This window comes from Anser anser (assembly GCF_964211835.1).
Source record: "Anser anser genome assembly, chromosome: 1".
Taxonomy (NCBI): domain Eukaryota; kingdom Metazoa; phylum Chordata; class Aves; order Anseriformes; family Anatidae; genus Anser; species Anser anser.
In genome coordinates, this window is record NC_139720.1 from 213,480,986 (window position 1) to 213,507,712 (window position 26,727).

The 26,727-nt window shown below is 48.1% G+C and overlaps 2 protein-coding genes across 7 annotated transcripts in view; both read right to left on the reverse strand.

Annotated features, from left to right (window-relative positions):
• Nucleotides 1-904: 904 nt before the first annotated feature.
• On the reverse strand, nucleotides 905-11,508 carry KLHL35 (kelch like family member 35). 2 transcript variants are annotated; one of them, XM_083834197.1, is made up of 7 exons: nucleotides 10,709-11,494; nucleotides 8,197-9,087; nucleotides 6,512-6,696; nucleotides 5,833-5,951; nucleotides 5,183-5,371; nucleotides 4,456-4,644; nucleotides 905-3,651 (listed from the first exon to the last, which is right to left on the reverse strand). In XM_083834197.1, exons 1-7 carry the CDS (start codon nucleotides 10,948-10,950, stop codon nucleotides 3,463-3,465), a joined length of 2,004 nt encoding a protein of 667 aa, XP_083690323.1. In that variant the 5' UTR covers nucleotides 10,951-11,494; the 3' UTR covers nucleotides 905-3,462. The 2 variants fall into 2 exon arrangements, with proteins under 2 accessions (XP_083690323.1, XP_083690324.1); XM_083834198.1 differs by lacking the exons at nucleotides 905-3,651; nucleotides 4,456-4,644 and adding an exon at nucleotides 4,737-5,071 and having other exon boundaries at nucleotides 5,174-5,371; nucleotides 10,709-11,508.
• A 2,679-nt stretch (nucleotides 11,509-14,187) lies between these two features.
• GDPD5 (glycerophosphodiester phosphodiesterase domain containing 5) overlaps nucleotides 14,188-26,727 on the reverse strand; it is a 164,373-nt gene continuing 151,833 nt past the window's right edge. For 3 of the 5 annotated variants that reach the window (XM_083834215.1, XM_083834216.1, XM_083834217.1), the window contains 4 exons: nucleotides 24,936-25,018; nucleotides 22,337-22,351; nucleotides 18,198-18,310; nucleotides 14,188-16,885 (listed from right to left, as the gene is read on the reverse strand). In XM_083834215.1, the coding sequence (XP_083690341.1) occupies nucleotides 16,770-16,885; nucleotides 18,198-18,310; nucleotides 22,337-22,351; nucleotides 24,936-25,018 (327 nt within the window). In that variant the 3' untranslated portion in view covers nucleotides 14,188-16,769. The remainder of the gene's footprint in view (nucleotides 16,886-18,197; nucleotides 18,311-22,336; nucleotides 22,352-24,935; nucleotides 25,019-26,727) is intronic. The other 2 variants (XM_083834218.1, XM_083834219.1) reach the window with 1 other exon arrangement.

A 26,727-nucleotide genomic window follows, 5' to 3' on the forward strand; every position in this document is an offset into this window, starting at 1 on the left:
ATTTTGAATGATCCTGGCACCTTCTCTACAATGCCTTGGCTATGACCCCACGTATTTAGCTATTATCCCCTGCAGACCGATATATTGCAATACCTTGAAATTCCTCCTTACATAGTGAGAATCTAAGTATCCCAGGCAGAGGCTGGGACACCTCAAGGATAGTGCTCCCAAAGCTCCTCTGATGCTCCATCAACAATATATTTTTGGAAAAACATGATGAAATATGCACAAATGAAATTCATGTGGCAAAAGCATTTTGGAGTCAAGGAAAACATTTATTTCTAAGAATAACAAGTTAAATTCCTCCCCCACCCCTCCCCTGCATGCCCACAGCCCTTACAAAATACAAACATGTTTCAGTGGTACAACGAATATCAGGACCAAGAACATGGTGAATGTTTTAGTACCTATGCCACAAATTCCACCGCCGTGTTACACCTATTGCAATGTATCACACATGTCAAAAGCACGTGGGAAAGGTGACCAGAACATCTACTCTTTGGAGTTGCTTATTTCTACAGGATCAAGGTGTGAAGAATAGCAAAAGACTCCTAGAGGAATTAGAAAAATCAGGAAAGATGGTGGAAAGAGAAGTTTTAAGGAGAGCAACAGTTAACGTGGTGCAGCAATGTTGGAGTTTTCCTCACTCATCTTTATTTGCCACTGGAATGAAACCACAAATTTCTGAACATTGCCCCTCCACTCCCCCCCCCCCCCAAAAAAAAAAAAAATCCAGCATGCCGACTCCTCTTTAGTGCAGCTGTCTTGCCAGATGGTTAAAGAAAAAGCCCCATCCTAAGTCAAGGAAAATCCAGGTCCATAAGTTTGAGACCCAATATTAGGTCCCCCAAAACAGGGCTAACAGTCAACACACAGGGCTAAGAGTCAACACACCTCAGCAAGAGTCAACACACCTCAGCAAGGCTCCCTCAGGGGTGTTTCAGCCAGGTGTAAAAGTAGGGATGTTTACCCAAAAAGCTGCAACTGGAAAACTCATTTTCCTATCAAGGCTATCACTATGTCCAAATACACTATTATTCTCCTTCCAAGAATGAGCACAAAGATATGCCAGCAGCCAACCTATGGCTGTGTTTACAACCCTATAAAATAAATACATTGAAGCATATATTTGTCACTGGGACCAACCCTTCTACAAGGCTGATTCCTTGCACTGCTCAGCCTCCTCAGCCTTTGCTCAATGTGTGCCCTTGCAAGCTCAGGGTGCAATCCTTTTCTTGAAACACCAGCAGTGGTTTCCAAAGTGCAACTCAAGATGTGGCCAGTCTGTGGAGAACTACAAATGTCCTTGGCCAGATGAGTGGTAGGGTGAGGTGAAGACACAGGGTCCCAATCCATACACTTTGAAGGGCCCCTGTACCAAAGCAGTGAATTGCTTAAGGAACAGGGAGCAGTGACAGAGGCAGAATTGCTGTGGGGAGATGGGCCTGAGGAAATCAGGCTATAGTAAGATAAAGGTCTCTCTGGCCCTGAAGTCTATCACCCCATGGGTTGATATGCTTGTGCTTTCTTCTGTGCTAATTTAACTAAATCAATGAAAGGTGCTTGTTTTTAGTGAAATAACCACTCCCACTAAAGGCCCATCTGTGATTACAATTTGATTGCAAATAAAATACCTTTTACCAGCATGTTTTTCCTTTTCTCTCCTCAGAGGAATAATCTATAACAGCATTGAATTGCTTTTATGTTGCTTGAAGGACATATCCTGTTGTTCATGATCTGATAAAACATCTAACCTATGTGCACAGGCCTTGAGGAGAATTTGAGGCTTAGAACAGATAAATAGTGTACCTTGATGAACAAAATGGCCACCGTAGCCCTGAGACTTCTCAGAGGTGACTATGAGGAGTGTAAGGTACGTTTTGTGCAATGAAACACCCTGCTCTTCATGTAGACAATGGAAAAACACACATTTCCTAATGAAAAGAGATGAGCATGCTCAGGTTCCAGCCAATTTGGTTTCTTCAGCAGGAGCTTTTTTGCCATGTTTTACAGGTGATCCTCATATCATCACGAAGAAGAGGTGAACTTCTCGGAACTCACAGAAGACAGAGGTACTAAAGAGCACCAGAAAAAATCCAGCCATAAAGGGGAATGAGGCAATAACAGGAGGTTTAAAATCATTAGAAGGCCCTGAAAAGAGGAGTATCTGGGCCAATAGCCATAGTAGTCACCACTGCTTCAGGAAGAAGCCATCACTGGGGTGAGGAAAGAAAGGTGCAGAGAGAACAGCAGCCAGCCAGCAGCCTGCTGTAGAGGGGTGCACCCTACAACATACAAGTCATGGGAGTTTTTAAGAGATCCCACTCTACATTTGGCAGCACCTACATCCCTATTGGAACAACATGGACACCTACGTGGACCCATCAGAAATTACCAGGTCCAGTCATGGACTAAAGACACCAAAAGTTAACGGCTATTCTAACAAATTTAATGTGCTCAGGATCATTTCTAGGCGTGAGGCCAACTGGCCTGGTGCTGCACAGTCTGTGCTGTTGAATGCTTGCACCCCCAAGCAGGCTGCACATTTAGGCTCTCAGGGGCCCTGGGTCCAACCTGTTAAATATTGAGTTTATTTTTCTAGTTACCAGCACATTTCAGAGCCAAAAGGAGACAGACACAATTCTGCGGCTACAGTGCTTCAGGACTTCTTGCCTAATTCCTACACATTGGCCTACCTCTGCTCTCTGAAGAAGAAACTCTTGGCTACACAATTCACTGGACAGTCCAACTATGCAACATGTATGAAGACATACAGCGCTCTGTGCTTTCAGGGCATGGACCCTCATACACCATGTGCAGGTTGGAGCCAGAGCTCACCCTATTTAACCAGGCTTTTAGGGATTTACCAGAGAGATTTTCTTGGGGTATCAGCTATGAGGTCTCAGCTCTCTGCTGTAGTAGGTAGGACTGTTCATGGATGTCATTTAGGCCAGCACTGTGGTTTGACACAGGGCTCTAGAGGGCTAAATGCACAAATATCTGATAGCTTTAGCTAAAAAAAAGGATCCTGTAACTATAATTGTGACTGCAACAGCCTCAGGCATCAGAGAGCAGCAACAATACATGTCCTTGCAGGACAGCGAGCCTCTGTTGGCAACATTACAGAAAACACCATAATCTACATCCAGGGAAACCTAAAAAAAAGTCAATTCCAGTAGCTCCAGGGGCTGTAACGATACTTGAATCCTCCTGTGCAAGGTCTGCAACGCAGCTTTCACACAGCCCAGCACCCTTTCATCCTCTCACCTAGATCAGCATCAAAATCACTGGCATCACCAGGCCTGGAAAAACAAAACAGTGCTCAGGGCTTGGCTGGAGCACATCTTCAGCAGCTTGTATTGCCCTTCCCCGCAGAGAGCTGGGCTGTCTGTCCACACGCTGGTGGCCACTGTCTCAAGGGGAGGCTCTGGGTGGGAGAGGGATGCTGCCAAAGCCCCGTGGTCATCTGTTCATGCGCTGCAGGATGGTCACGCAGCCGTGATAACTGGTGCAGCGCTGCAGCGGCGGCTGCTGCTCCACGCTGCCCGTTGCGGGGTCAAAAGTGAATGCTTTGTCCGTGCCTTCCCCGTTCTCGTCTCGGCCGCCCAGGATGTAAATCTTCCCTCCGCACACTGTCAGGCCACAGCTCTCCTGGAAAGCAGAAGGAAAGCCCAAGAGCTGAGGAACAGCCCTCCAGCTTTGTGCATCATTGCAATGGGCTCAGCTGTCACCTGCTCTGGAGAAGGGATGGAAAGTCAGTAGGGTAAGTGGGGTCTGGCTCCTGGGGTGCTGCAGTCTTAAGGTTTCAAGCATTTGAAATACCTCGAGCTGGTGATGGGATCTTTGTTGTTCCTGGCAGCTCCCCAGACTCACAAGGATGCTGAAAGCCCAGAGAGTCGCCCACCACCTCCATGCCAGAGCTGCTTGTACAGGCACACCGATGGTGGCATTTTAACTCATATTGGGGTGGGCTGTCCCCCATCATTCCTCCCCACTCACCGTGCCATGGCTCACATTGCAGCCTGGCCTTGGAGCACTAAAAGCACGAAATCAAGTGTGATGACGTTAAACCAAGATGCACACCCACAGCTGGTGCATGTTCAGTACACACACCAGGTTAGAGCCAGCATAACCCCTCGCCTTGCAACATGCAGCATGGAGAAAAGGTCCTCAACACCCACCTTTTCACCCCACAAATCCTCTCCAAGGGCCTTAACAGCTGGTATGGACCCAGCCTCAGCAAGAAAATATGGGATTTCTCTGGGAAACACATCTTCCAAGCAGTCATTGATGGTAAGTACATAATTTGACTTGAAATACAGAGGTCAGTATGTTCTCATGCTCAATTCCAACCCCCCATTGTATTTTACCTTCAGTCTCAGCAAAGCACAGATGGGTACGTTTGTTCTAGAGAGAAGGAAGGCTCAGGGCTTCTTTCCTAAATCTTTTCCTTACCAGAGGCCCAGGGAGTGTGGCCACTTCTTGCCAGCTGTCTTCCCTTGGATCATAGCTGAAGATTTTACTGAGGAGTCCACCTACGACATAAATGATGTTGTCCAAGCAGACAGCACTGATGCACCTCTGGTAAAAAGGAGTGGGAGACAAAAGCGTCCACTTGTTCTCCTCTGGATCGTAGCACTGGACCTGGGAGGAAAAACGCAGCTATGGGAACATGAATTAACCTCATCTCCCTCCTTGGATGAAGTTGATATCCACTAGAAATAAAAGAAAATAAACGCAGAAACACAGACAGGAGCTTCAACACCCAGAGACCAGTGCAATGATCAAAGGGATGAGGGTTTCTAGCGTTCCTTTTTCAACTGGCTGGGACCTCAGGCAGTGTCTCTGTGGGCCTGTGTGTTCAACTCTCCCAGACAAATTACAAGCCCCCAGGGTGGCTGGTCCTGACCCAGACGTGATTAAACATTCAGGGATTGAGCTGAGTGCCATTAAAACTCTCAGCACAACTCAGGTGCCAACATTCCCTCATGAACCATGTTTTTTAGGTCTCTGGCCATCCTTGATGCTCTTTGCTGGCTTTCTTTCAATCCTCTCTCTCAAAGCACAATGCCTGAAACCAGACCAAAGCTGAGCTGAAACCTCCCATGCCTGAACTTGCCAAGGGCTTATTTTGCACCTCACAACCGTGTTTCTACTTCCCAGTCATCCTCACCAGCGATACCTTGTCAGTGTTAGCAGTGTCATCCACAGCGCCGCCCAGCACGTAGAGCTTGTTCAGGCAGGAGACCACAGCCGCCGAGCTCACGGCCTGAGGCAGCGGGGCCAAGGTAGACCAGCTGTTGGAGAAGGTGTCATAGCACTCCACGCTGGAGAGGCGGTAAAAACCATCAAAGCCTCCCACAGCGTAGATCTGCCACAAAAGGAGCAAAGCAAGCTGATTAGAAACTCCTGGAGTCACCTAATGGGCTGCGCTGTCATGGTGTGCATGAGGCGAGGCTAACGCTAGGCCAGAAGGGCAGAGGCCAGGCCCTGGTAAAACCTTCTCCTTGAATCCAGTGTCAGCACACAGGTTGACCAGTTTGAAACACCCCACCCTGCATGGTTTTCACCCAAATACTCAACACAGCCATCTGCAGAAGTCTTCTACCATCCTGTGGTAGAACTTACTGCTATGGCCTCATTGCTGGCTACCTCAGGTGGCAACACAGCCAAAGACTAATGACACCTTAGTTATGTCCTAGGCTTCTCCCACCAAAATCATCTCCAAATGAGCCAGAAAACAACCAAACACTGACAGTTTCTCATTGTACTTGACATTGGGAGAAGCAGGGGACTGTGCTCTGTAAGGGTTGTTCCCAAATTCAGGCCTACCTTGCCCTGAAGTGTTGCCATTTTGTGCCTCCATCGGCCTTTCTGCAGACAAGCAACCTTGATCCAGACATTCAGCTGGGAGCTCAGCACCCAAACATCATTGCTGCTGATGTGTCCCCCTGAAAAAAAGGGGTGGAGAGCTGGTGCAATCCCAAAGACAATCCCATCACCTCAGTACACGACCATACCTTATAGTTCCTCTGTGCAATGGAACAATCTAGGCCAGAATATGGCTGTTGGGTCATACTCATGTAAACTCAGCTTCCCAAGGAAGATACCCTATGAACTTTAAGGAACTTATTACACTACTCCATCCCTTCTACAGAACTCTTCTGATAGGCATTTTATTTTAAATGAAGGCCAGGCAGAAGACCCTGATGTTATAGGAAATTCTGACAGTACACATCAAAACCAGCTCATTCCACAGCTGGACACTTCGGACAGATGCCCCAGTAAGCAGGAAGAAAAGCTTTTTAATAGTGCCATCCTTCCCTAGAGCTGAAATCGGCTCCTTGGGACACCAAAATGCAAACCACCTAAAAGTAAACCTCAGAAGAAATTACTTTGCTCTGGAGTCGTGAATGAGTCCCACCAAACAGACATGGGGAGTATCTGCCCAAGCAGAGGTCCTGCTGCTTATTGCAAGCAGGAAGGGAGCAGCCATCCCAGGACATCTCACCTGATATGTACACGTCGTTCTTCAGTGTGCAGGCAGCAAATTCTGACTTGGTGTAACCGGGCACACTGGAGAGGGCCGTCCACTGCCTGCTCTTCGGGTGATAGAGATCTGTGAAGGGCAGCTTCAAAAGGCCTTTCTTGTCGCAGCCCCCAATGATGATGATGACTTCTGCCAGTTCCATGAACCTAGCACATGAAAGACATGGTTAAGTCTCCTATCCCATTTAGGATATTGGCAGACTCCTTCATCAGCCACTGATTTTTCTAGGCAAATCATTCCCCCCACCCCCTCACCCCCCCACACACCTTCCCTCTTACAGGCATGCTCAAATTAAAGGCATCTCTCAGCTTGGGTGGAAAAGGGGCCAAATCGTGGCATTACCCCCTCACCCTCTCCCTTCATTACATCCAAGCCTAATCCTCAACACACGGCCACAGGCGTGCAAAGCCGTTCCTGGCAGCCAGCCCGCCACACTCTCTCTGCCTGGAGAGAGAAGTGTTTCCAGGAAATTTCACTCTCTCCAGACCCAATAGCAGCGAGCAGACGCGAGAGACAGCAGGGGAAGGAAAATCCTGCCAGCTGGTAGGTGGCAAGAGAGGGACAGCTCTGCAGGAGGGGAAGGAGAGGAAGGAGGAGGGTGGAAGGGGATTTAGAAGGACTTGGTCCAATCCCCAGCCCTGCCATGGTTTATACACCCTGAGACTACTCACTTAAGGCCAAAGCTGTAAAAGGAGGCGAATTAAAATGTGGATGCTGGGGGTGGGATTTATTCCCAGTGAATTTTAGTGATCTGCATCCTTGAGGAGGTCAGCACAGACTCTGTTATTGAGCAGTTCTTTCGTTAACAACCTGTTGCGTCATCCAGCACAAAGAGGCAGCTTCAAGCCTCACACCAAACTGAAAGGGTTCAGACCAGCTCTTCCACCTGACAGAAACCCTAAATGCCAGGCTGGGACTTCTGAGAGGCACTGGTGCAAATTCCAGCCTTCTGCCCAGGCTGCTCCCCTGAGCAGCAGAAAAACAGCTGGGCTCCTGGGGCCAAAGGGCAGGAGAGCACAAGAACTTTCTCCTGTGGTCATGGGTCTCTTCTAGAGAAGAGTGAAGAGCCTTGCAAACCACCTGGTTTGATACAGCAACTCACCCCAGAGCAGACATCTCCATGGGTGCTCTTACCAAGCACATGCAGAGGGATCTCCATGACCACAAAGAAGCAGCAGAGGCTTCAAAAATATCTGGCCAAATCTAGCAAATCCAAATGCCAAAGTGACAGAAAGGTGCAGATTTCCACACACACCCGTACCCAGGAATTGTTTTTCTTTTTCATCCTCCACTTTACACCACCAGCTGCCTAGGTCAGGAGTTCTTTATCTTCTTGTTGATCAATAAATCAACAGTGCAAAAGACAGAATCTGAGGGTACATAGGTAGACACCTGGACAGTATATGTTTTTTTTTTTATTGTTTTGTTTTGGTTTTGTTTTTTTTCCAATGGACATTAACTCCTGACCCAGCAGCAATGCCTTTGAGCTAGGAGCCATGCTGATGTCCAAGAGGCTAGAAGTAATTGGAAGGAAAAAATAAAAATAATAGAAAATAAATTAACAAATCAGAGAATCCCACCCCACCAGCTTTAAGATCCATTAACTTAGGCCACGTAGGTCTAGGAAACACAACTCTGGGTTTTACCTTCTGGGCCTTGATCTCAAGGAGCTGACCTCGTTCCCAAGGATGTAGTACTTGCGGGCTTCGTGCAGTAGAGGAATGCACTCCTTTGAGTCCTGGATGAGTCCGTCCATCTCCACCTTCTCCAGGAAATAGGTGGGGTCAAGCAGTGGCAGTCGCACATGCTCTAGGAGGTCCTTCAAGGCTCCCTTCCTGGCAGGGATGTCATGCCGTACCCAGCGCATGACTGCTTCAAAGACCACTTCCTCCTTGGGGACCACCAGCTGCTCATCAGACAAGTACTCAACCAGCTCCTTCACACCCATCTCTAGGAACTCTTCATGACACGACACCTCCACAAAACACTCCAGCATGAACCTCTTGCTCTTTTCGGTCAGGGAAGCGATAGAGAATGAGTCGGCAAACTTCATGATGCCCAAACAATTGCACGGGTGGAGCTGGCCTTCAAGGAAGGTGATACAAGCATCTCTGAGCTTGGAGATCTGCAGCAAGTCAGACAGTTCCAAGATGCCCTCAACGTTGTCTTCCTGAATGACGATGTTCCCCCCATACATGTAGTCAAGAAGGAGAGACATGGTAGAGGCAGAAATCTTCTGGATGTTAATGATATTCTGGTGGCCTTCCTTGAGATTGCCACCAAACATAGCCCGAAAATACGTGCTGTTGGCTGACAACGTAGCACGGTGACAGGGGAATTCTTGTCCATCGATTAATAGCACCACGTCTGTGAAGATGCCACTCTGCCGGTAGGAGTTCAGTGTCTGGAGGATTTGTTCAGCGTGGCAGGACCCGCTGCAGAGCTTCATGTGCAGCTTTTCTTTGCTCGGGTCACGCGTTGCATTCTCCAGGCTGCTCGTCCTGTAACTTGACTCTTCCTTCATCATTCGACGCATCCTGATTGGGAAGCAGTGAAGAAGGCAAGAGAACAGCGTGCTCATTAAAATATCTCCCCATGACGTCCAACACCATTGTGGTTTCTGCATCTTTCTCAGTGTCATGGGGAAGTTCAGATTCCAGCCAAAATCTAGTTGGACTACACCCCTTTACCCACATGCATAGCTCATCCTCAATAACCATTTCCTCCAAAGCACAACACAGCAGTGGGCACTAGGCTATTTCCAACCCAACACTATCTCAGTAGAACAAACTTTCTGGTTTTAGGAGATGTTTTTTTTTTTTTTCTAAGGCAGTTACCTTACCCAACCTACACTGTACTAACAGCTGGGACAGGGGAGGCTCAGACCCAGAGGTGGTCAGGCACTGGAACAGGCTGCCCAGGGACTTGGTCACAGCATTGAGCTGCAAGAGCTCAAGGAGCGCTTGGCCAATGCTCTCAGATATAGAGTCTGGTTTCTGGGTGGTCTTGTGTGGAGCCAGGAGTTGGACTCGATGGTCCTTGCAGGTCTTCTCCAACTTAGGATATTTTATAATTCTGTGATTTGCCCTTTGAGATGGGTACCAGCGAGGGCAGCCAGCAAAGCACTCTTTATCACAGCTTCTATCATGGCCATGAAGGTTTTAGATTGGTTTTCTGAGGCTCTATAACAGCAAAAAAGCACATCTGGGGGGCTCGGGCTCTGCTCATAAGTGCCTGACCCCTTGAGCCAGGCTCTGGAGCATCTCACCACGTGCCTCTGGCAGGAGCACAGGTCCCCAGATGGGGTCACAAGCTGGCAGACATCAACTGCTCTGTGGCATCCACCCAGTCCTCGGCAGGACAGCAGGCATCACACCCGTTGAGGAAGATTACCTTGAGCTTCTCATGAGTCAAAATCCCTGTGCTAACTCGAGCCCGTGATCTTTCTTCCTACATCTGCACCTCACCTGCACCTGAGTGGCCACGTGTAGGACAACCCAGCCTCGTACTGAGGATCCCCGCCCCACTACCCTGGTAAAATATCATCATATCCTCCATGCCTGCAAAAACACACACAAAAACATCTCTACTCCTGCCATGGGGTGTTGCAGAGCCCCTAAGAGGTATGAAGCAGCATGACGAGCCCTACATAAATATCTAAGAAACCCTGGGGGAGTGGGTGAAGGCTCCAAACATCCCAAATGGCACCGATGGGTGCTCAGAGCTCTGCACAGAAGGGAAATGCTGTTAGTTGGTTCAAAGTGATTTAGAGAAGTTACAACAAAGGCAGCTTTCTGGACAGCACAGCAAGCTCCGTGTTCTGCCGACACGCACAGCTCCAGCCAAGAAAGATAAATGCATCTATATCCCGGCTTCTGGGCTAGTCAGGGCTTCTTCCCTGATCTGTACAAGTTTCCAAGCCCTTGAGGTCTCTCGCAGCTTACAAAGAGATGTGTCCCCACCCCAGATTAATCCAAATTCCTTTCCCCAGCTCACAGCCCTCCTGTCTACTCACAATACAAATCCAACTCCAAGGGAGGACTGGGTTCCCCCGCTGCCCACGCACACTCCTCTCCACATCACTCTCTCTGTCCAAGCACAGCCCAGCAGTAAGCACCAGGTATTTTGGGGCAAGCTCCCTAGGAAGCCCAACGTTACCTGGCCCACAGGTTGTGTCCTCCAGGTGGGACCTCGCGAAGCCTCAGCTTCCCTCTCGGAGAGCTCCCATCCACGCCGGGGCTCGGTGTGGAGACGGGTCCCCTCCGCAAAGCGCGCTCAGCCCTTCTCCAGCAATGCTGGGGGAAGCACAAAAGCCCCGCTTTTATCCTCGCTGCTAAAGAGGAGGGGGATAAATCTGCTTTTGTTTCTCCCGAATGACACGCCAGAGAGCTACAGGGCATTAGCCACGCAGCTGTCAATAACAGGCAGCCAGGGAGGAGCCAGAACCCAGGGAAAGCCCATGGAGGCTCAGGGAAAATATATCACACCAGGGCAGCTTCAGAGGGCCCCGCCATCTGGAGAGCAAATTGGGGTCCAGGTGGAACGATTCATTTGGAGGAGACTCCAGCTCTCTGGAAACCACGCTAAAGCTGATAAATAAAACAGGGCTCTGCGAGCAAAAAAGGCGCCTGTAGCAGGAACGGATTGGGCCAGTGAGGAGCTGCAGTGCCCCTCATTAATGTGGGATAATTAGGTCCATAAGGACGATGAGGACAGAAGGGGAGGCTTGTCCCAGGTGGCTTTCAGCGTGCTCCCCTCCACCTCAATCCCAGTTGCTGGCTGAATTTGTAAATGCTCACAGCAGGGAGCAAAGCAGCCCTGGGGAGCCCAATATTTGCACCGTGAAGTAACCAGCAGCCTGCAGGCTGCCTTCCCTCCCATGTCCAGCATCACTTTGAACAACCTGCATTATTTCATAGTAAACACAAAGGAAATACTAATAACCACCACACCCTGCATGTTGATATCCGTGTTGAAATAACCTTTCCCTGGAGCACCACCACCACGTGTTCTGGCTGGATCCTTTCTGCTCCTCTCCCTTTGCTGGGATGCAAGCTGGCATCCTGCTCACTCCCAGCATTTGCATATGAATTAGCAGCAACCTGGAAAGGATTGTGGTTTCCCAGCCTGTGCTGTGGGCTGGGAAGGCTGGGGAATTTTTGCTCTTAGGACCTTCCACCACGATCAAGTTGGCTCTGCTGGGCCACATCCAGGCATGGATGGAGCTAAAGATGGTTGGGATCTGGGTCATCAGGATGCACAGGCACTGACCCTGCCCTGTGGGGCACCAAAAACAGATCTCTTGGGGTTTGGATACCCTTCAGTGAGGTTATAAAGCTGCCAGTGTTGTGCAGCCATACAGCATGGGGCTAGCACCCTGTAGCCTGAAAGTGCAGGGGCTGTGAGCTGAGTCCTACTCCACTGTAAAGCCACTTCTTCACATTGAAAACACTCAACCCATGGCACGTGGCCCACAGAAGCCATTAGGCACAAAGCTGTGAGCATTAAAAAGAAAATAAGTGTTTGTAGGGCCAGGAACTTCTTGAAAAGCTCCATGTGAATGTGGAGTGAAAGCTTCCTGCAGGAGCAGCAGAGCGACTGTGTTGGGAGAAGAAAGAAATAGGAAGGAGGAGGGATGTAGCTAAGCTAAGAAGAAAACAAGTAGAAAAGAGTGGAAAAGGCAAGAGGAAAAGTGGGAGATAATTTTGGCTAAATCAGGTAATGGAGACCACGGTGAGACATCTCGATGGAGGCAGTCACTAGGACCCGATCACACCACGGTCTGTACCTCCCCATTGCATGCCCCAGGGATGAAATGTATCCTACCCAGGACAGCTGTCCGTGTGCTTCAGCTTGCCATGGAGAGAGTCAGGACCCTCCCTTCCTGCCCGCAGCCAGTTAGCAGAGGCGAAGGGCAGTCACCAGCATCCAGGAGAAGAGAAAAAGCAGGAGGGAGCCACGCAGGTGAGGGGGGTAGAGCAGTAAGTGAAGAGGAAAGAGGGCTCAGGAGGAAGAGAGGGAGGAAAAAAAAAGAAGTAGCTTAAGAGAAGAATAAAAGAAAGAGAAAAAGAAAGGGAAAGGGGAAGAAAGAAGAAGAAAGAAGAAAGAAGGAAGAAGGAAGAAAGAAGAAGGAAGAAGGAAGAAAGAAGAAAGAAGAAAGAAGAAAGAAGAAAGAAGAAAGAAGAAAGAAGAAAGAAGAAAGAAGAAAGAAGAAAGAAGAAAGAAGAAAGAAGAAAGAAGAAAGAAGAAAGAAAGATGACCCTGTGCCACTGCAGCCCCATGCCACTGCAGCTGCTCACATCACAGCTGGGCTTTTTGTACCCAGTTTGAACCTCACAAACTCTGAGCCTCCGCATCACATGAAGGTTTTCACAGAGATAGAAGAGGTCCTTCTGAGGGCAGATATCCGTGTAGACCTAGGGCATGGTCACAAGGGCATCACCTCCCAGACCCCAGGACTACAGCTCTACCAGCAAATGTGAAGTGCTGGAATGGTTCCCAGATGCTCTGAGAACTATCCCAGCTGTACCACTAAGCTCTTACAAATGAGGGCAGTTTTAGGAAGAAAGAGTTAAATAGCACAATGTTGGCTGTCCCAAGCCATTTGGGCTTAGAGCCAGCAACCAATCCTCAGCTCTTTTGTTTGAATAACAGAGTCCACGACTCTCATTCTTCTTCCTCCAACGTTTCAGTACCTCTCCGCAGGGTACAGCAGCGACAGCCCCCCATTTTGGATTATTCAATAATGTGGATATCAGGAGCCCACCTGATATATATACTCTGGATATGCCCTGTCCCCTGGGGCTAGTTCATTTTAACACTCAAATGGTATTCCCCGAGCCAGTCAAATCCTTGACACAGTACTGCCTACCCATCACCAACCAATGAGATAGTGTTGTATTTACTTTAATCCCTTTCATCTATCCCTTAAATGCAGCTATTCATGGCCTGGAGAAAACAGCTGCTTAACAAAGAACAATCCCAGGCTGGCCCAGACGAGATCCCCTCCTAACCCAAAGCACCCTCCGCCGTTTGCAGCTGGGAGCAGATCCGGGGGGTTAGGAATAAGAGGTAGAGCAAGCACAAAGCAAGCCTTTCCCTTAACATACGCATTTAGCAAACAACTGCTCAGGGACTTCTCAAGCTGGATCTTGCATCCGGACTGCTGTGTTTAAGAAGTGCTAATGGATGTACGAGCCATTTACTCCTCTTTGAACGTGCTCTTGGTTTTTGACCTTCACAGCACCCTGGGGCGATGACTTGCATAAAGTTTGTTAGAAATAAATTGCTTCCCGTTCCTTTGGCTGAAAACTGCGGCCAGATCTCTTATATGGGCGCATCATTGTCCCCATGCAGCCACAAGCACCAAGCAATTATTCCAGTTATCATTCAAGTTTCAGGCCTGCAGAGTCACTTCTTCTCCACTTGCCTGCTTATCAGCTGCTGTCTCATAAAATCTGGATGGAAGAGAGGAGGCAGCACAACTGATCTCAAGAAGGATGGGTCTCCAACCCTTCCCCTGCTCAGACCACAAGGTTTCCCCCCCACCAGGCACGAAAATGCAGAACCACGGAGAAGATCAATGCAAGAAGAGCAAGGCACCACCATTTTGCAGAACACACGACAGCACCACAGACTGGCAGGGGAATACTGACAGTTTATTTCACAGAGGATCGCAGAGTTCATTTTGGTCTAGCTCTATTTTCATCAAAAAAGTATCATCTTTAAAAAAAAAAAAAAGTAGCAAATCTTCAGGACGATAACGGTAACAGTCAGTGCATCACGCGTAAGGTTCGGGTCTCATCATAAAAAAATGAATTGTGGAAACAACAACTCTTTGCTGGATTGCTTTTTAACACTTCCAAGCTTTTTAAGCACTTCACCTTTCAATAAAGTCATCTCCAAGGATAAAAACAGAACATGCAGGTGATTATCGACAGGTGCCGAGATTTAACATCTCTCACTTGGCAATGACAATCCACTGGGAATGTTTCAATACAACAACCGCATTAAAGGGAGAAGCAACGTTGTTCTCAAAAGCCTTCAAATCCACCAAAATTTGTAATTCTGGAGGAAAAAAAAAATACTATGTTTCACAGACTCGAGAGAGTACCATACAGAAGAAGAGTATTTGGGGAAGGTAAGAGGGTGTATGGACCAGGGGCTTGTTCCACCTACACTCATAAAAAAACAGGGTAGATGCAAATAAATTAAACTCAATTTGTGATGCTTTAGTAGGCATCTCCTAAGCAGCACAATTCAGGTTTTACTTGCATTAGAGGGGTATTTTCTTATGTTACTTTGACATGCCTTCTTTTCTTTTCTACAGCTAAGATTGCCACTTTCATCCCCAATTCTTACGCACTGAACCCAAAACTTTGGTGTTTCAGAACACTACTTCAGGAAACTAATAAAAAAGAGCAATTCAGTACTGCCAGAACAAGAACAAGCTGCTCGAAGCTGTTTATTGGGGCTTGTTTCCGGCTTTTCCGTTGGCTTTAGGTGTCGAACGTGATGCACATCAGCATCCCCAAACCTCCCTTCTTTTCTGCAAGGGGACTTCTCCCAGCAGCTCAAGGGCTTTGCAGCCTGGCTCAGCCAGAGCCCAAAGACTGAGCTTTGGCTCCCATCCCCTCCACGGGAAACGACTTTCATGGTCCTGGCATTTTCAGGGCTTCAAAGGAAGCTCGTGCTCAATGGGATTTCCCACTTCGCACGTTGTGTCGACCGAGATCCAGCGAGGAAGGGAGCGACCCAACAGCAGAGGGCTGCGGGGACGGAGCCAAGCCCCATTCACATCGCCGGCAGCCTTCGGGCTGGCTTCAGCTGCCTTGGGAACCAGCTCCGTGCGAACAGCAGTGACCCAAAACCAGGCTCCTCTAGCAAGCTGAGCCTGCCCTTGGGCTGGCTGCAGGCTGTTTCAGGGAGAGGATGAAATGTAACTGCCATCTACTTGGTTTCTGAGCTTTTATATTTTTAAATCTCTCATCTAGGATTTTGGTTTAAAGCCTTTTGTATTGGAAACACGCTGCTGAGAGCTCTTGCTGTTGTGAGCTTGTCAGCATCTGCTGCAAAAAAAACACTGCTCCTTTGGAGGACACCAACATGCAGCTTTAGAGATCCTGCTTTCGAAGCAAGGAGGAAAAGTCTCCTTGCAGGAATAAATTACTCTCCTGGGCTGCTTCGCCTTCCAGACTATTTACAACTCCTTCATACACGGGCATCTGCTTGGTGCAGAGGGGCTGACACTGCACCACTGCCCCTTCTTCCTGCACGGCGAAGCAAAGAGCAACTGCAGACACCACTTGGAGTGGCAGGCACTTTAGCCAAACGTGAGCAGAGATGGTGCCCATGACGTTGCTTTTTGCAAGCCATCTGGGCTGCCAACAGAGCCCAACTCATGAAGAAGATAGGAAGAACAAGGACAAAATCAAAGCATTGCTGCCAGCAGAGGCCAAGCTTCAGCTACCACGCGGGGTTTGCCTTCAGACTACAGCAGAACATCTCAAGAAGGCCATTCTTCGTGAACATCCAGGTTTGGGGAACGGGGACTGGACAGGGAGAAGGTGCCCAAGTGACTGAGCCAGTGCAACTCCTTCCCCGGCTCTGAGCTTCAGCAGGGAAGAGCAGTCTCCTCTCCTAGGAAAGCTTCTCTCCTCCAAACAGTTAAATTAGAACTAAAACTTCATTGCCCAGGAAGGGGGAGAGGGAGGGGAACAAAGAAAAAAAAAAAAAACAAACAAGGAAAACAGAACAAAAGTGACATTTCACAAGAACTTCACAACATACGGTTTAAACAATTCAGCTACACCGTCGCTGCACCGAGGGAAGGAATGGAGCAGGGCGGGGAGAGCTGTCCCAGCACCCCCCCGGGACTGAGGCTGTCACACCAAAATTCAAATAACTTCAGCCATAAGGGTAGAGGATTTAATTAACATGGTATTTCCACTCATGCCCTGGAAAAATTACACAAAAAAAAGACAAAATTCAGATTTTTTTGTTGTTTTTTTTACATATTTACAAAAAAAAAAAAAAAAAAAGCCCCCCAACCTCACAACCAGGGAGGTGGAGCAGCCACTGACGGTGGAACGGGAAGGGGTGAGCTGCCCAGCCAGCAGTTCCTTCAAAGGCTCCCGTCCCACGGCAAGCAGGAGAGCACGGCTCTCGTTGCCGGAGTGAACGCGGGGTTGGCCACACGTGGGCTTGGGCTGGAAGCCCCTCAGTTCATCCGCAGCTTGGTGTCCCGATGATCCGTGGGGGTGACCATCTCGTTGGCGTAGCCGTTCTCGGAGCAGAGGGACAGCTCGTCCGTGGTCTCCACGCCGCTGTTGATCTCTGGGGAGGGTAAAGAAGGGGAGGGCATGATCACAGGGGTGCAAAGACCCAGGAGAAACCTCGTGGTTGAGGGAACAGGCATCGAGCTGCCAGCACGTGAGGTCTGTCTGATCCTACAGGGATTTCATCCCCGGCTTTAGCGACATTGCCACCATTTTAAACCAGCTGTGAATAGGATCTACCTCCAAACCGGAGCTCACCCCTAAATTTCAGACCCTGAGTGTCCTGTCACTATCAGAGACAAAACTGGACCACCCCATACATATAATGTTATGCCACAGACTGAATTACTTGCCTTTGGAGACAAGGATGCAAGATACCTGAACTTAATCCCTACCCCAGTTACTCTTCTAGAAATGGGGATGCTCCAGTAGTCACTGGTTTCACTGGGAAAACCATGCACCCACCAATGTTCTAATAGGTAAACACCAACCCTATGCAAAACCGTTTGTTTCAGAGGCACAAATCCTTAACATACATCCCCTGCCTCACAGGGTGGTTTGTGTCGAAGACATTTTATGTCTAGAAAATAGTGGTAAGGGTTAATTTTGCTATGACCAACTGCTTTCTCTCTCTGGTTTCCCCGGATTTATTCCCCATTTTGACTGTTTCTGGAGGGCAGAATCTGGCTTGCCTTGCCCACAATAAGCTCTTTGAAGCAAGAGTTGTCTCTTTGGCTGTGTGCATGTGTACAGGACAATAAACCCTCATCCCTGCTGGAGGTCTCTAGCCCCTGATACGAGGAAAGAAAACCGACAACAGAGCTCCAGGGGAGATTTATATTCACATCCCTTCAAATGTGAGCTCTCCAGCTTCACGTGCCAACTTTAACCTTTCAAAGCTAAATGTTTCTTTCTTTGTACACATTTTTGAGATCTTTCTTGGAGGCGGGATCATTGAGAGGAAGCCAGCACATACTAACACAGAAAGGCTGGGAGGATGACGAGGATCCAGGTCTAGCTCAAACTCATCACTATTATCTGCAGCAACTCACAGCGCTATTTTCATTTACAGTTTTGACACTGTTGGCAATTAAGAGAGGAGATGTGAGACAGCTTAAGACAGCTGCATAGCACAGCTTGGGAAGTTAAATGCAGGATTTATGAGAAAATCAGTGCTCAGGCCTGGACCATTTTGGGATGGGTGAGCCAGGACCACGTCCCACAAGCGATACAGGGCAGCTGGGGCGGTCCAGCTGTCCCGTCCCAGCTGTGGGAGATGACACCCATATAAAAAACCATCTCTCCTCCAACAGTAGGGTGGCAGCTGTAGGATGGAGCAAATAGCTTCGACCGACCAGCCCCATTCATACCCGAGAAGATCAGCTTCTCCTTCATGATCTTGACATCCCGGCTGGACCGGCGGACGGCAGCACTGAGCATGATCTGCTCCGGGTTGTAGGTCCTGATGCTTCCTAAACGCCACCTGCAAGAGAAGAAAGGGTTATCAGGGGCTGGAGTCCTCGACCCTGAGAGCGTCCTCCAAGCAAGTGGCCACCAACACCGGGGAGACAAGTCCCAGAGACCCTCACGCCTTCCTGCCCTGGCGCCTACGCAACCCCACATGACAGGAGGATGTTTGGAGATGAGTGTGTTATCTCAAGGAGGGTACAGACATAAAAACTGGTCATCTCTAACCGCTTTGAGCATCCTAATTCCATTAATTTCACCAGCTACCCAACTGCCCTGTAGAGGTGAACTATTTTGATTCTTAGGGTTAGAAACAGGGAACAGAGACCAAGCCAAGTAAAGAAACCAGAACCTTTTCCTCACTACATGGCACACTCATGCTTGTACGAGAAGAGAGCTCAAAGGCAAATAAAGGTCTCAAGCCTGAGACATGCAAAGACATCACCACGAGATGCTCTGAAGGGAACTCAAAGCAGTCTCAACACGGGTAACTGTCACATACGATGCCCCTGATCATAATTTCTCCCAGAGCACTTGCCTCCCCAAATGCCAGGTCTTTGCTTACATGCTTCTACCCAAAATGCAGACTTTTTTAAAACAAAAACTTCACCACATGAATACGATGAGGCTGATGGGAACCTGGCTCCCCATTAAAGTCAGCCAGGCTTTTATTCTAATTACTGAATGCATATAAATAAACTGACTGATGTTAGTAGTAAGCGATAGCAGCAAGGCCAAGTCACAGGATTTTCCTTTTAAAGCTCCTTTTCATCCTGGGAGCTTCCCTGGATCACAGAACCTCAGCTGCAGAGCTGCTGGCATTAAGAGAGAAAGGCAGGCTGTTGCAAATAGGGGAAAAGCAGGGCTTGGTGGGCTTTTGTGGCCCCAAACCCACCAACTCCTCCTATCTCCTGCCCACAGAGGAGGGCTTTCAGTTATTCCCATTCCCCCTGCCAGAGCCAAGGATGTAACAAAGCTATTTGATGGAAAAACAGCAGAGACTTACAGTGGTTTATGGGGTTTCTGATCTTCTGGCACCATCTAGTGGCTTACCCACACAGGAGAAGGTGATTTTTCTGGTTTGGGGTGCTGGCTGCCTTCTCTTAAATGCCTACCACCCTACCTATCCCAGGGGCAGAAAACCTGAGGAGCATCCCCCAAATCTCCAGCCTGGGCCCACAGCATCAGCCTGACAAAGCAACACCCACAGATGAGGTTCTGCAGCTCTTCCAAACCTAGCTGGTGCTGACTCCACCTGGTTTCCATCCTTTTCCCAAATCCCAGCAGGTAAGACAACACTGTCAGGCTATAACTGGGGTACAGATGGAGGTGGCTGCTCTGCTACAGAGAGGAGATGGGATGGCAACACTGCACCATGCACAGGCCCATGGACAGAAGCAACACAGAAGCAGCACAAGGTGGAGAAGACATTAAAGCATTAAATAATAATAATAATAATTAAAAAAAAAAAAAACATTTTTCTTTGTCATCTAAGCTGAGCTGCTCTAACTTGGAAGAAGATCATTTCTGCCCTTAGTGTCCCATGTAGGCAGCTCCTAAGATCAGTACATGCACAGGATCTCACAGGATAAGACATTCCATAATCAAACCAAAACGTATTGCTGTCAAGTCTCTGTGCCCACAACAGCCCAACGATGAAAAACCTGATGTGTTGCATGGCCAAGAGGCACAGCAACCTCTTGTCCCCAGGTCCTAAACATCCCACGGAGGGCATGGGCCATTTTGCGGCCATGGCAGCCCAGCCTCAAAGGGCTGCAGGAACCAAGGGCTTTTCTGAAACCTCTTGCCAGGAGGAATAGCTACTACTCTCTGCTCCCCATCTCACGTGGTGGCTGTGGTCAGACCCAGACCAGCAAAAGGTGCACGAGGGGCCTGTGACTCTCGCAGGAGTGCACTGCTCTGCTTCAACGAGCCAGGAGAGGGTTTCAAATGAAGTCCTCCAGCTATATATCCTCAAGGCTTTGTCAACAAATCTTCCTTCCCCTCTTAGCCCCAAACAGGATATCCCAACTCAGGCTCTCCAACAGCTCTTGCACCACTTCTCTTAGCAACGTCTTTGCAACCTGAGCTGGAACAGATGGACCCCAGGCATCCTCCGAGTTCTCACTCCCAAAATCTGAGGGCCTTTTACTGGGCTAGTAGAGGCTGACATCAGATCCAGCCAGGACTTCCTGGGCATCCAGGAGAGAATTTCAGTGCTGGGTAAGAGGAGTAGCTCACAGCTGGGATGCGTTTTCAAATGGGACCCACCCAAGGTGCAACACCAAAACCAGCCCAAATTTGCAAGGCTCATGCAATTACTCTTTTAGCTTCTGCATGGGGCTGCTGGCAGCTACAACTGTAAGCCAAGCTTTCAGTAGCCACCCCCATTTTTAAACACCCTCTTAGCAGAGAAGCCATCAGCATTTAACCGTGGTGCAACTCCAGCTACACCATATGAAACACTTGCTGCTGTGCTCAGTAGATTTGGGACGCCAGAAAGCTCATTTTAATAGAAAATAACACCTCTCCTACCCCCTTGGACTCTGTTGTGATCGGCCACAGTTAGGACAGCAGAGTGCAAAAAGGCCAGCCCAGAGAGGGGCTCGTTGTGCCAGCCAGGCTGCAGGGAGGTCTTGTTCTGGGAGGTTGGCAACAAAGCAGACCAGACGGACACGGGGTGGGAACAGACTAAAAAATACTGGGACAACAACACAGAGACAGCACACACAGTGTTAGGGCCACCACCAGGGCCGTTGGGTTGGAGGAGAAATGGCAGGGAAAGGAGATGGGAAAGGGAAGACTGGGAGGAAAATAGAGTTGATTGGTACCAAGGTGGTAAGATGGAAGGGAGCAAAGAGCCAAGCCAGCCACAACCGCACATCCCCGTCCTGCTACAGCTCTTCTCTAAAGCCTGCCCCACTCCTCCATGCCTCTCTCCTTTCCCTACCCCCACGAAAAAAGCAATGGGGAGGTGGCAGGAGGCAAACACCCAACCTCACTGCACTGCCGGAGGGCTCAGCCTAGCCCCGCAGCCGGTCCCGTCTTGGGGAGGTGACGCGAGGATGCAACGCCGCAAGTCCAAGGTACCTCGAGGAGCAGGCAATGCTTCCAGGTGGCCGACCCCAGATCCCAAGGCAGTGGGTGGGCAAGGGAAGAAGGGGAGGGCTAAGCACACCTAGGGAGTAGCCAGCCCTCAGGAATACAACCCCATGGCACAAAGCGGAAGGAATGGAGAAGGAAGGTAACGCGTGAAGAGTTTGGTCCGAGGACGGACGTGGTAAAGGCTTTACTGCAGAAAGGTGGCAGCGCTTCCCTCCAATGGGATAAAAAGTACTGGGGAGAAAACAGCCAATGCAAGGAGAAATCTGGCTGTCCAATTTATGGCACTTCAACATCCCAGGCTCATCCCATTCCTGGGTGCTGCACAATTTTCATTTTCATACTGTATTTCTTCCAGTTTCATAGTGGTGTAACTGGGAAGAGACTCAAGCTCCAATGAGTACAGCAATTGTTGAGCCAAATCTTGTCAGATATTAGCCCTATTAATTCATTTCCAGGGCTGGAGAAGTGATACTTCATATAAGTTTTACTTTTTCCTCTATAGAATTGGCCAACTTAGAAGAGGTTTGTCTTAAAAACCTCTGGTAAATACAGGAAGGAGGGAGATATTTTGTGGTGAGATCATTTCCGTGGCGAAAGCATTATCTCCACTGGGAATTTCCCAATTTCAACACACTGCATGAGCTCAGAATCAGGGTTGTTTTAAAAGGCAGTGACCTGGATCACTGCGACAAAAGGTCAGATTGCCTTCAAAACATCCACCAACTTCAGCATCAGGCTCCCGTGGTGCTCATGGCTACGGACCATGCAAAGTTCAGACCCTCGTGGTCCCCCTCTGAAGCCAGATGTTTGAAAGCATTCCAAAAAAGCTGCGTCCTGCACTGTCCTTCTGCAGGGAAGCCATAGCAGAGAGGGAGAAAGAAAGAGAGAAAGGAAGGTTGAATGAAAAAGAGAAAGAGGAAGAAAGCACCAGAATTACCTGATCATGTGATAGCTGTGAGATGCCAGAATGCAGCAGAGAGAAAGAGGAGGAACATGCACAACAGTCAGAGCAGTAAGAAAATAAACAAGGCAAAGAGGCAAAAAAGATCGGTTATAAGTCATCACGCTCGGTATTTCCCCCTCTGGAGAGGCTGCCAGGATCCGGTCACCAGAGCTGAAGCAGAAGAGCAGGAGCAACCCCTACCCGCGGCTACGGAGGAGAGAGAAGCCATGCGGAGGAGAGACGACGAGCACATCGAAGCGGTGCCTCCGTTCCCACCCACCCCCTCGTCCTTGCGTGAAGGAAGCGGCTCCGTTTTGCCCCCCAAAAAAGGGCTTCAGAAAACCAAACCAAACCACACCACGACACATTGAAGGCCAAACGTCAAGCCCTGCTTCTTGGAGCTGAGCCACGTCAGCAGGTAGCTGGGCAGTTCTGCTGCAGCTTAGTTTTGGGATATCCTCCGTGCTGCTACCCATTCGTCTGCGTGGTGGTGAAACCGTGAACAGCAGGGAGATGGGGCTCTCCTAGATGGGATGCACAAAGCAGGAGCTCTCAAAAGAGCAAATCTTGCTGTAGAAAATGCAATTTCTGGAACTAGAGTTTCTCCCTCATTCTGCTGACTTGGGGTTGGGTTGTCCCAAGGCAGAGATCCAACAGAAGACATTTGACACTCGCCATACTAATCCTTCCATCCCTTACCCTGCTTCCTCTCACCCTACTCCTTCAAACCACCTCCAACCTGGGAGGAATTCAATTTGTGAAGAGAGGAAGAGTCCAGATATTGCAGTGTCCATATAGCTGGGACTTCTGCTCTCCAAGCATGCATCGTTTCACTCCGCTCTGGGACCTACAGCTTACATTCAGCAGTATGACTCAGTGTAATTTCTTCAGCTGTGGCCTTCTGAGTCTGATTCAGAAAGCCTGATAAAACCAGCTTTGGGAGATGATGCAAAAGACTTCAAGTATCTTATTGCCTTGGCCTTTAAATTCTGCTCTTGAGAGAGGTCAGTCCCTGCCTCCAGACTCCTCACTGCCTTTCTGTAACTGGCAGAGAAATACAGGGCCTGAAGAATAGGGAAATGTCTGGTAGGGAAATCTCTCATTAAACCAGCTGATGAATCTGAAGGGGTAGAGCAAGCTTCCAGACAACATAGCCACAATGCCCTTCTGGTGGAAAGGTTTAATTGGCCACAATTCGAATCACCAGACTTCTTAGCAAAATTATAAACACATTGGCAAATCTCGTTTGGGTCATTGGTTTCATTAAGTGTTGGTAAATCTAATCTGAGAGGACAGTTTTGTATCTGTTTCTCATTCTATCTTCCTGTGCTGGAATCGGTGACTAGTCTGGGACCGTGCAAGTCACGAATTTAGAGGGACAATTATCACCAGAGCCGACATATGGCCTGAAGTCAGACCCATAGCAGGTGCTGGCAGGAGCAGTAGCTTGCTGTAGAATGGTAAAACTACCCAGGTAATTAACTGCCCTGGGGAGGGAAAGGGATTGCTGCAGGCAGATGATCTGGGACGATGCGACAGCAAAATCACCAGCTCATGAGGCTGAAGGAAATGAAATTGCTACTCCTGACACAAAGGCATTTCGGAGATCAAGAAGGAAGGAAAGCGTAAGCCCCTTGATGTCTCTAGGACAGTAGTTTGTGCATGCTAAAGCAGATGAGATTATAAAGCCGAGGGAAGAGAGGGGTGCAATTTCAAAATGACACATTTTCCCAGGAGAAGGCTGCTGTTGTCGCCGGAGGGAGTGCATCTCCCCTCCTGAGCTCACGGTTTCCCAGAGAGGGTTATTACACTGTCATCACTGACAGCGAAAATGCCTCCTAGGAGAAAAGGCACATCACCGGGAGGACACCATGGTTTCCTCCCTTATAATCAAGAGGAGGGTAGTTTGGCCAGCTCTGCCATTAGCAAGTTGATTTATCTCCTACTGACTTATCAGTGTCTTAGCTAGCCCTGCTCCTGGGCTTTGTGCTCTGAAAACGTTTGTTTTCAGTGATCTGGACTGACTAGAGGCTTCTGCCATGCACTCATTGCTCCCCATTTTGTTTGGAAAAATGGGGAAATTTTCTCAAAGCACCAAGCTAAGCAACTGATTTGATCTGTTAAGTCATAACAGCTTTGCATTATTTAATGCATTGCTTTAAAATGTTTCCAATTTCTTCATCAAATGGAAGCCAAATAAATTAAGAAAATCTAAAAAAACCCGCATTATAAAAACTGTGGAATCTCATAATATTCTCTTTTTTCTTTAAAGCATTTAAATCCATTTCCCCAAAAACATTTACGGTTTCTCTACCACACACATTTATGAGAGGAGCGAGGAGTCTGTCACTCCTATTGTGAGATGTCTCACTCTTCTTAAAAACAGTGACTTCGTCCAATTCAATGTCATCGCAGAAGTGGAATGACTTATTGTTTGCACTCTTTGTAGGAAGTTTCAATAAACATTTTTCCTGCATTTGCAATCCAAGTGCCTGAGGAGCACTGTAGCCCTCTCTTCCATCTCCACCCCACGCTCTCAATGAAAACACACTCCATAAATACACAAGAGTTGAGCCATAACAATGCTACTTACTTCTGGAATATAAAAACTCCTACAATTATGATAAATGAAATGAGATCAGAAGTGATCCAGATTAGGCGGTACTCGTCTGGAGGCTGGAAGACAAAAAAACAGGAGCAGATCTGAAAGTTTTGCATAATCACATGGAGACCACACGTTGCTAAAGTTACCACCAGGGCAGAAAGAAAAGCATGGAGATGAAGGAGTCACGCATAAATCACAAAGTTTATGGCATTTCTAATGTTAGCCTATCACCCAAAGTGACGTTATCAGGAAGAACCGCAAATAGGAACAATTTTAATCTCTGCCTCTTTTCATGTGCTGATGTTTTCTCAGAGCTTTGTGGGCTGGAGTTGAGTTTCCTATCTCAGCTGTACCCCTAGGTGGGGTAAGAGGCTTTTTGGAAACCCAAGCCTGGGGGAAAACAAAAATATACACACAGCCCATGAGACATTCAGGGTCCATTCTGAGTGCTAATGTCAGCTGTTTAGCACAGTCCCTGTATATTTCTCAGTTTCTGTCCCTTAGGGTACAGGGAGCTCTGGCTCCATCTTCTTCCTTTTTTTTCTTCTTTTTTTTTTTTTCCACTAAGCCACCAACAACAGCCAACAAACTTCTGCCTTGCCAGACCAAGCCTGGACAACATGGCCCCAACCAGCATGCTGATTTCTTACCAGACAGATCCATCACAACCATCATTAATGCATACAAGTAATATTTCATTAAAGGAATAGAATACACAATGCAAAAAGAGGAGCTCATACAACAGTAGGGTGACATGAGCAACACTAGTTGGGAGTCATCAGCTCTGCCGCCTCCATCTCCCAGCAGAGAACAACTTGATTTCTGGTCACTACCTCTGTGTGTGTCTCGAGTAACCCTGGGAAAATGTACTACAGAGCTAGCAGGGCAATGCTTTAATTAGCCAATTCTTCTGATGGAGATTTAATCCTTGTGTTTCCCAGCTTAATTACAGAAAGGTGACATTTGGCATGGTGTAGACATTGCACGAAGATCTGTCTAATGTTACATTTGCTGCATCTGTTAAAACAACAGATGCAAAATTGACATTTCACATTTTCTTGGCAGAAGAATGTCATTATAATTGTTTTGAAGGAAAACTCAAGAGTCTTATAGGTTAGAAGAAAACCTACACATCTAAATTTTTAATTTATCCAAGTGACAGCATTGCATGACTGACGACACAAATAGCAGGTTCTTTTGTGGGTCAAAGGTTGGATGATATGTCCCAAGCCATGTGTAGACTTGACTTTCTGTGCAAACTCTAGCACCCTATGTTGATGATTTAAAAAATAAAAAAAAATCTGCAATACCTGTAAAGTCCTGCAGAAGGCTCACAGCTAACAGGATTTGGTACCAAAACAAGGTTTTATAAGCAGAGAAACTGGAATTTCAATGTGGTCAAAAAAAGAAAAGTGTTGTTTTTTTTTTTATTTACTTACTTTTATTATTTAAAGTCATGCACTCAAGACATGCTCTCAGCTCTTCAGAGAAGGGAGCATAGGCCAGCAAACATCTATCACGCAAAGACAACTCATTGTGCTGCCTCATCCACACTAAGATCTGCTCAGAAATTTTCTGTGTCACCCATAATTGCCAATTTTGGGGCAGGGCTCTTCCTTTGGGGTCGATATATTTAATTTTTTAAAATAATCTTTACTCAGCTTAAGTCCTATTCCTGAAACCCTCGATTTGCAACCCTTCAAAATCGTCATCAATTCAACATAACCAACCAGAGAGCAGCTCAAATCTGAGGGAGAATCCCAAAAAAGCAGGGAGTGCC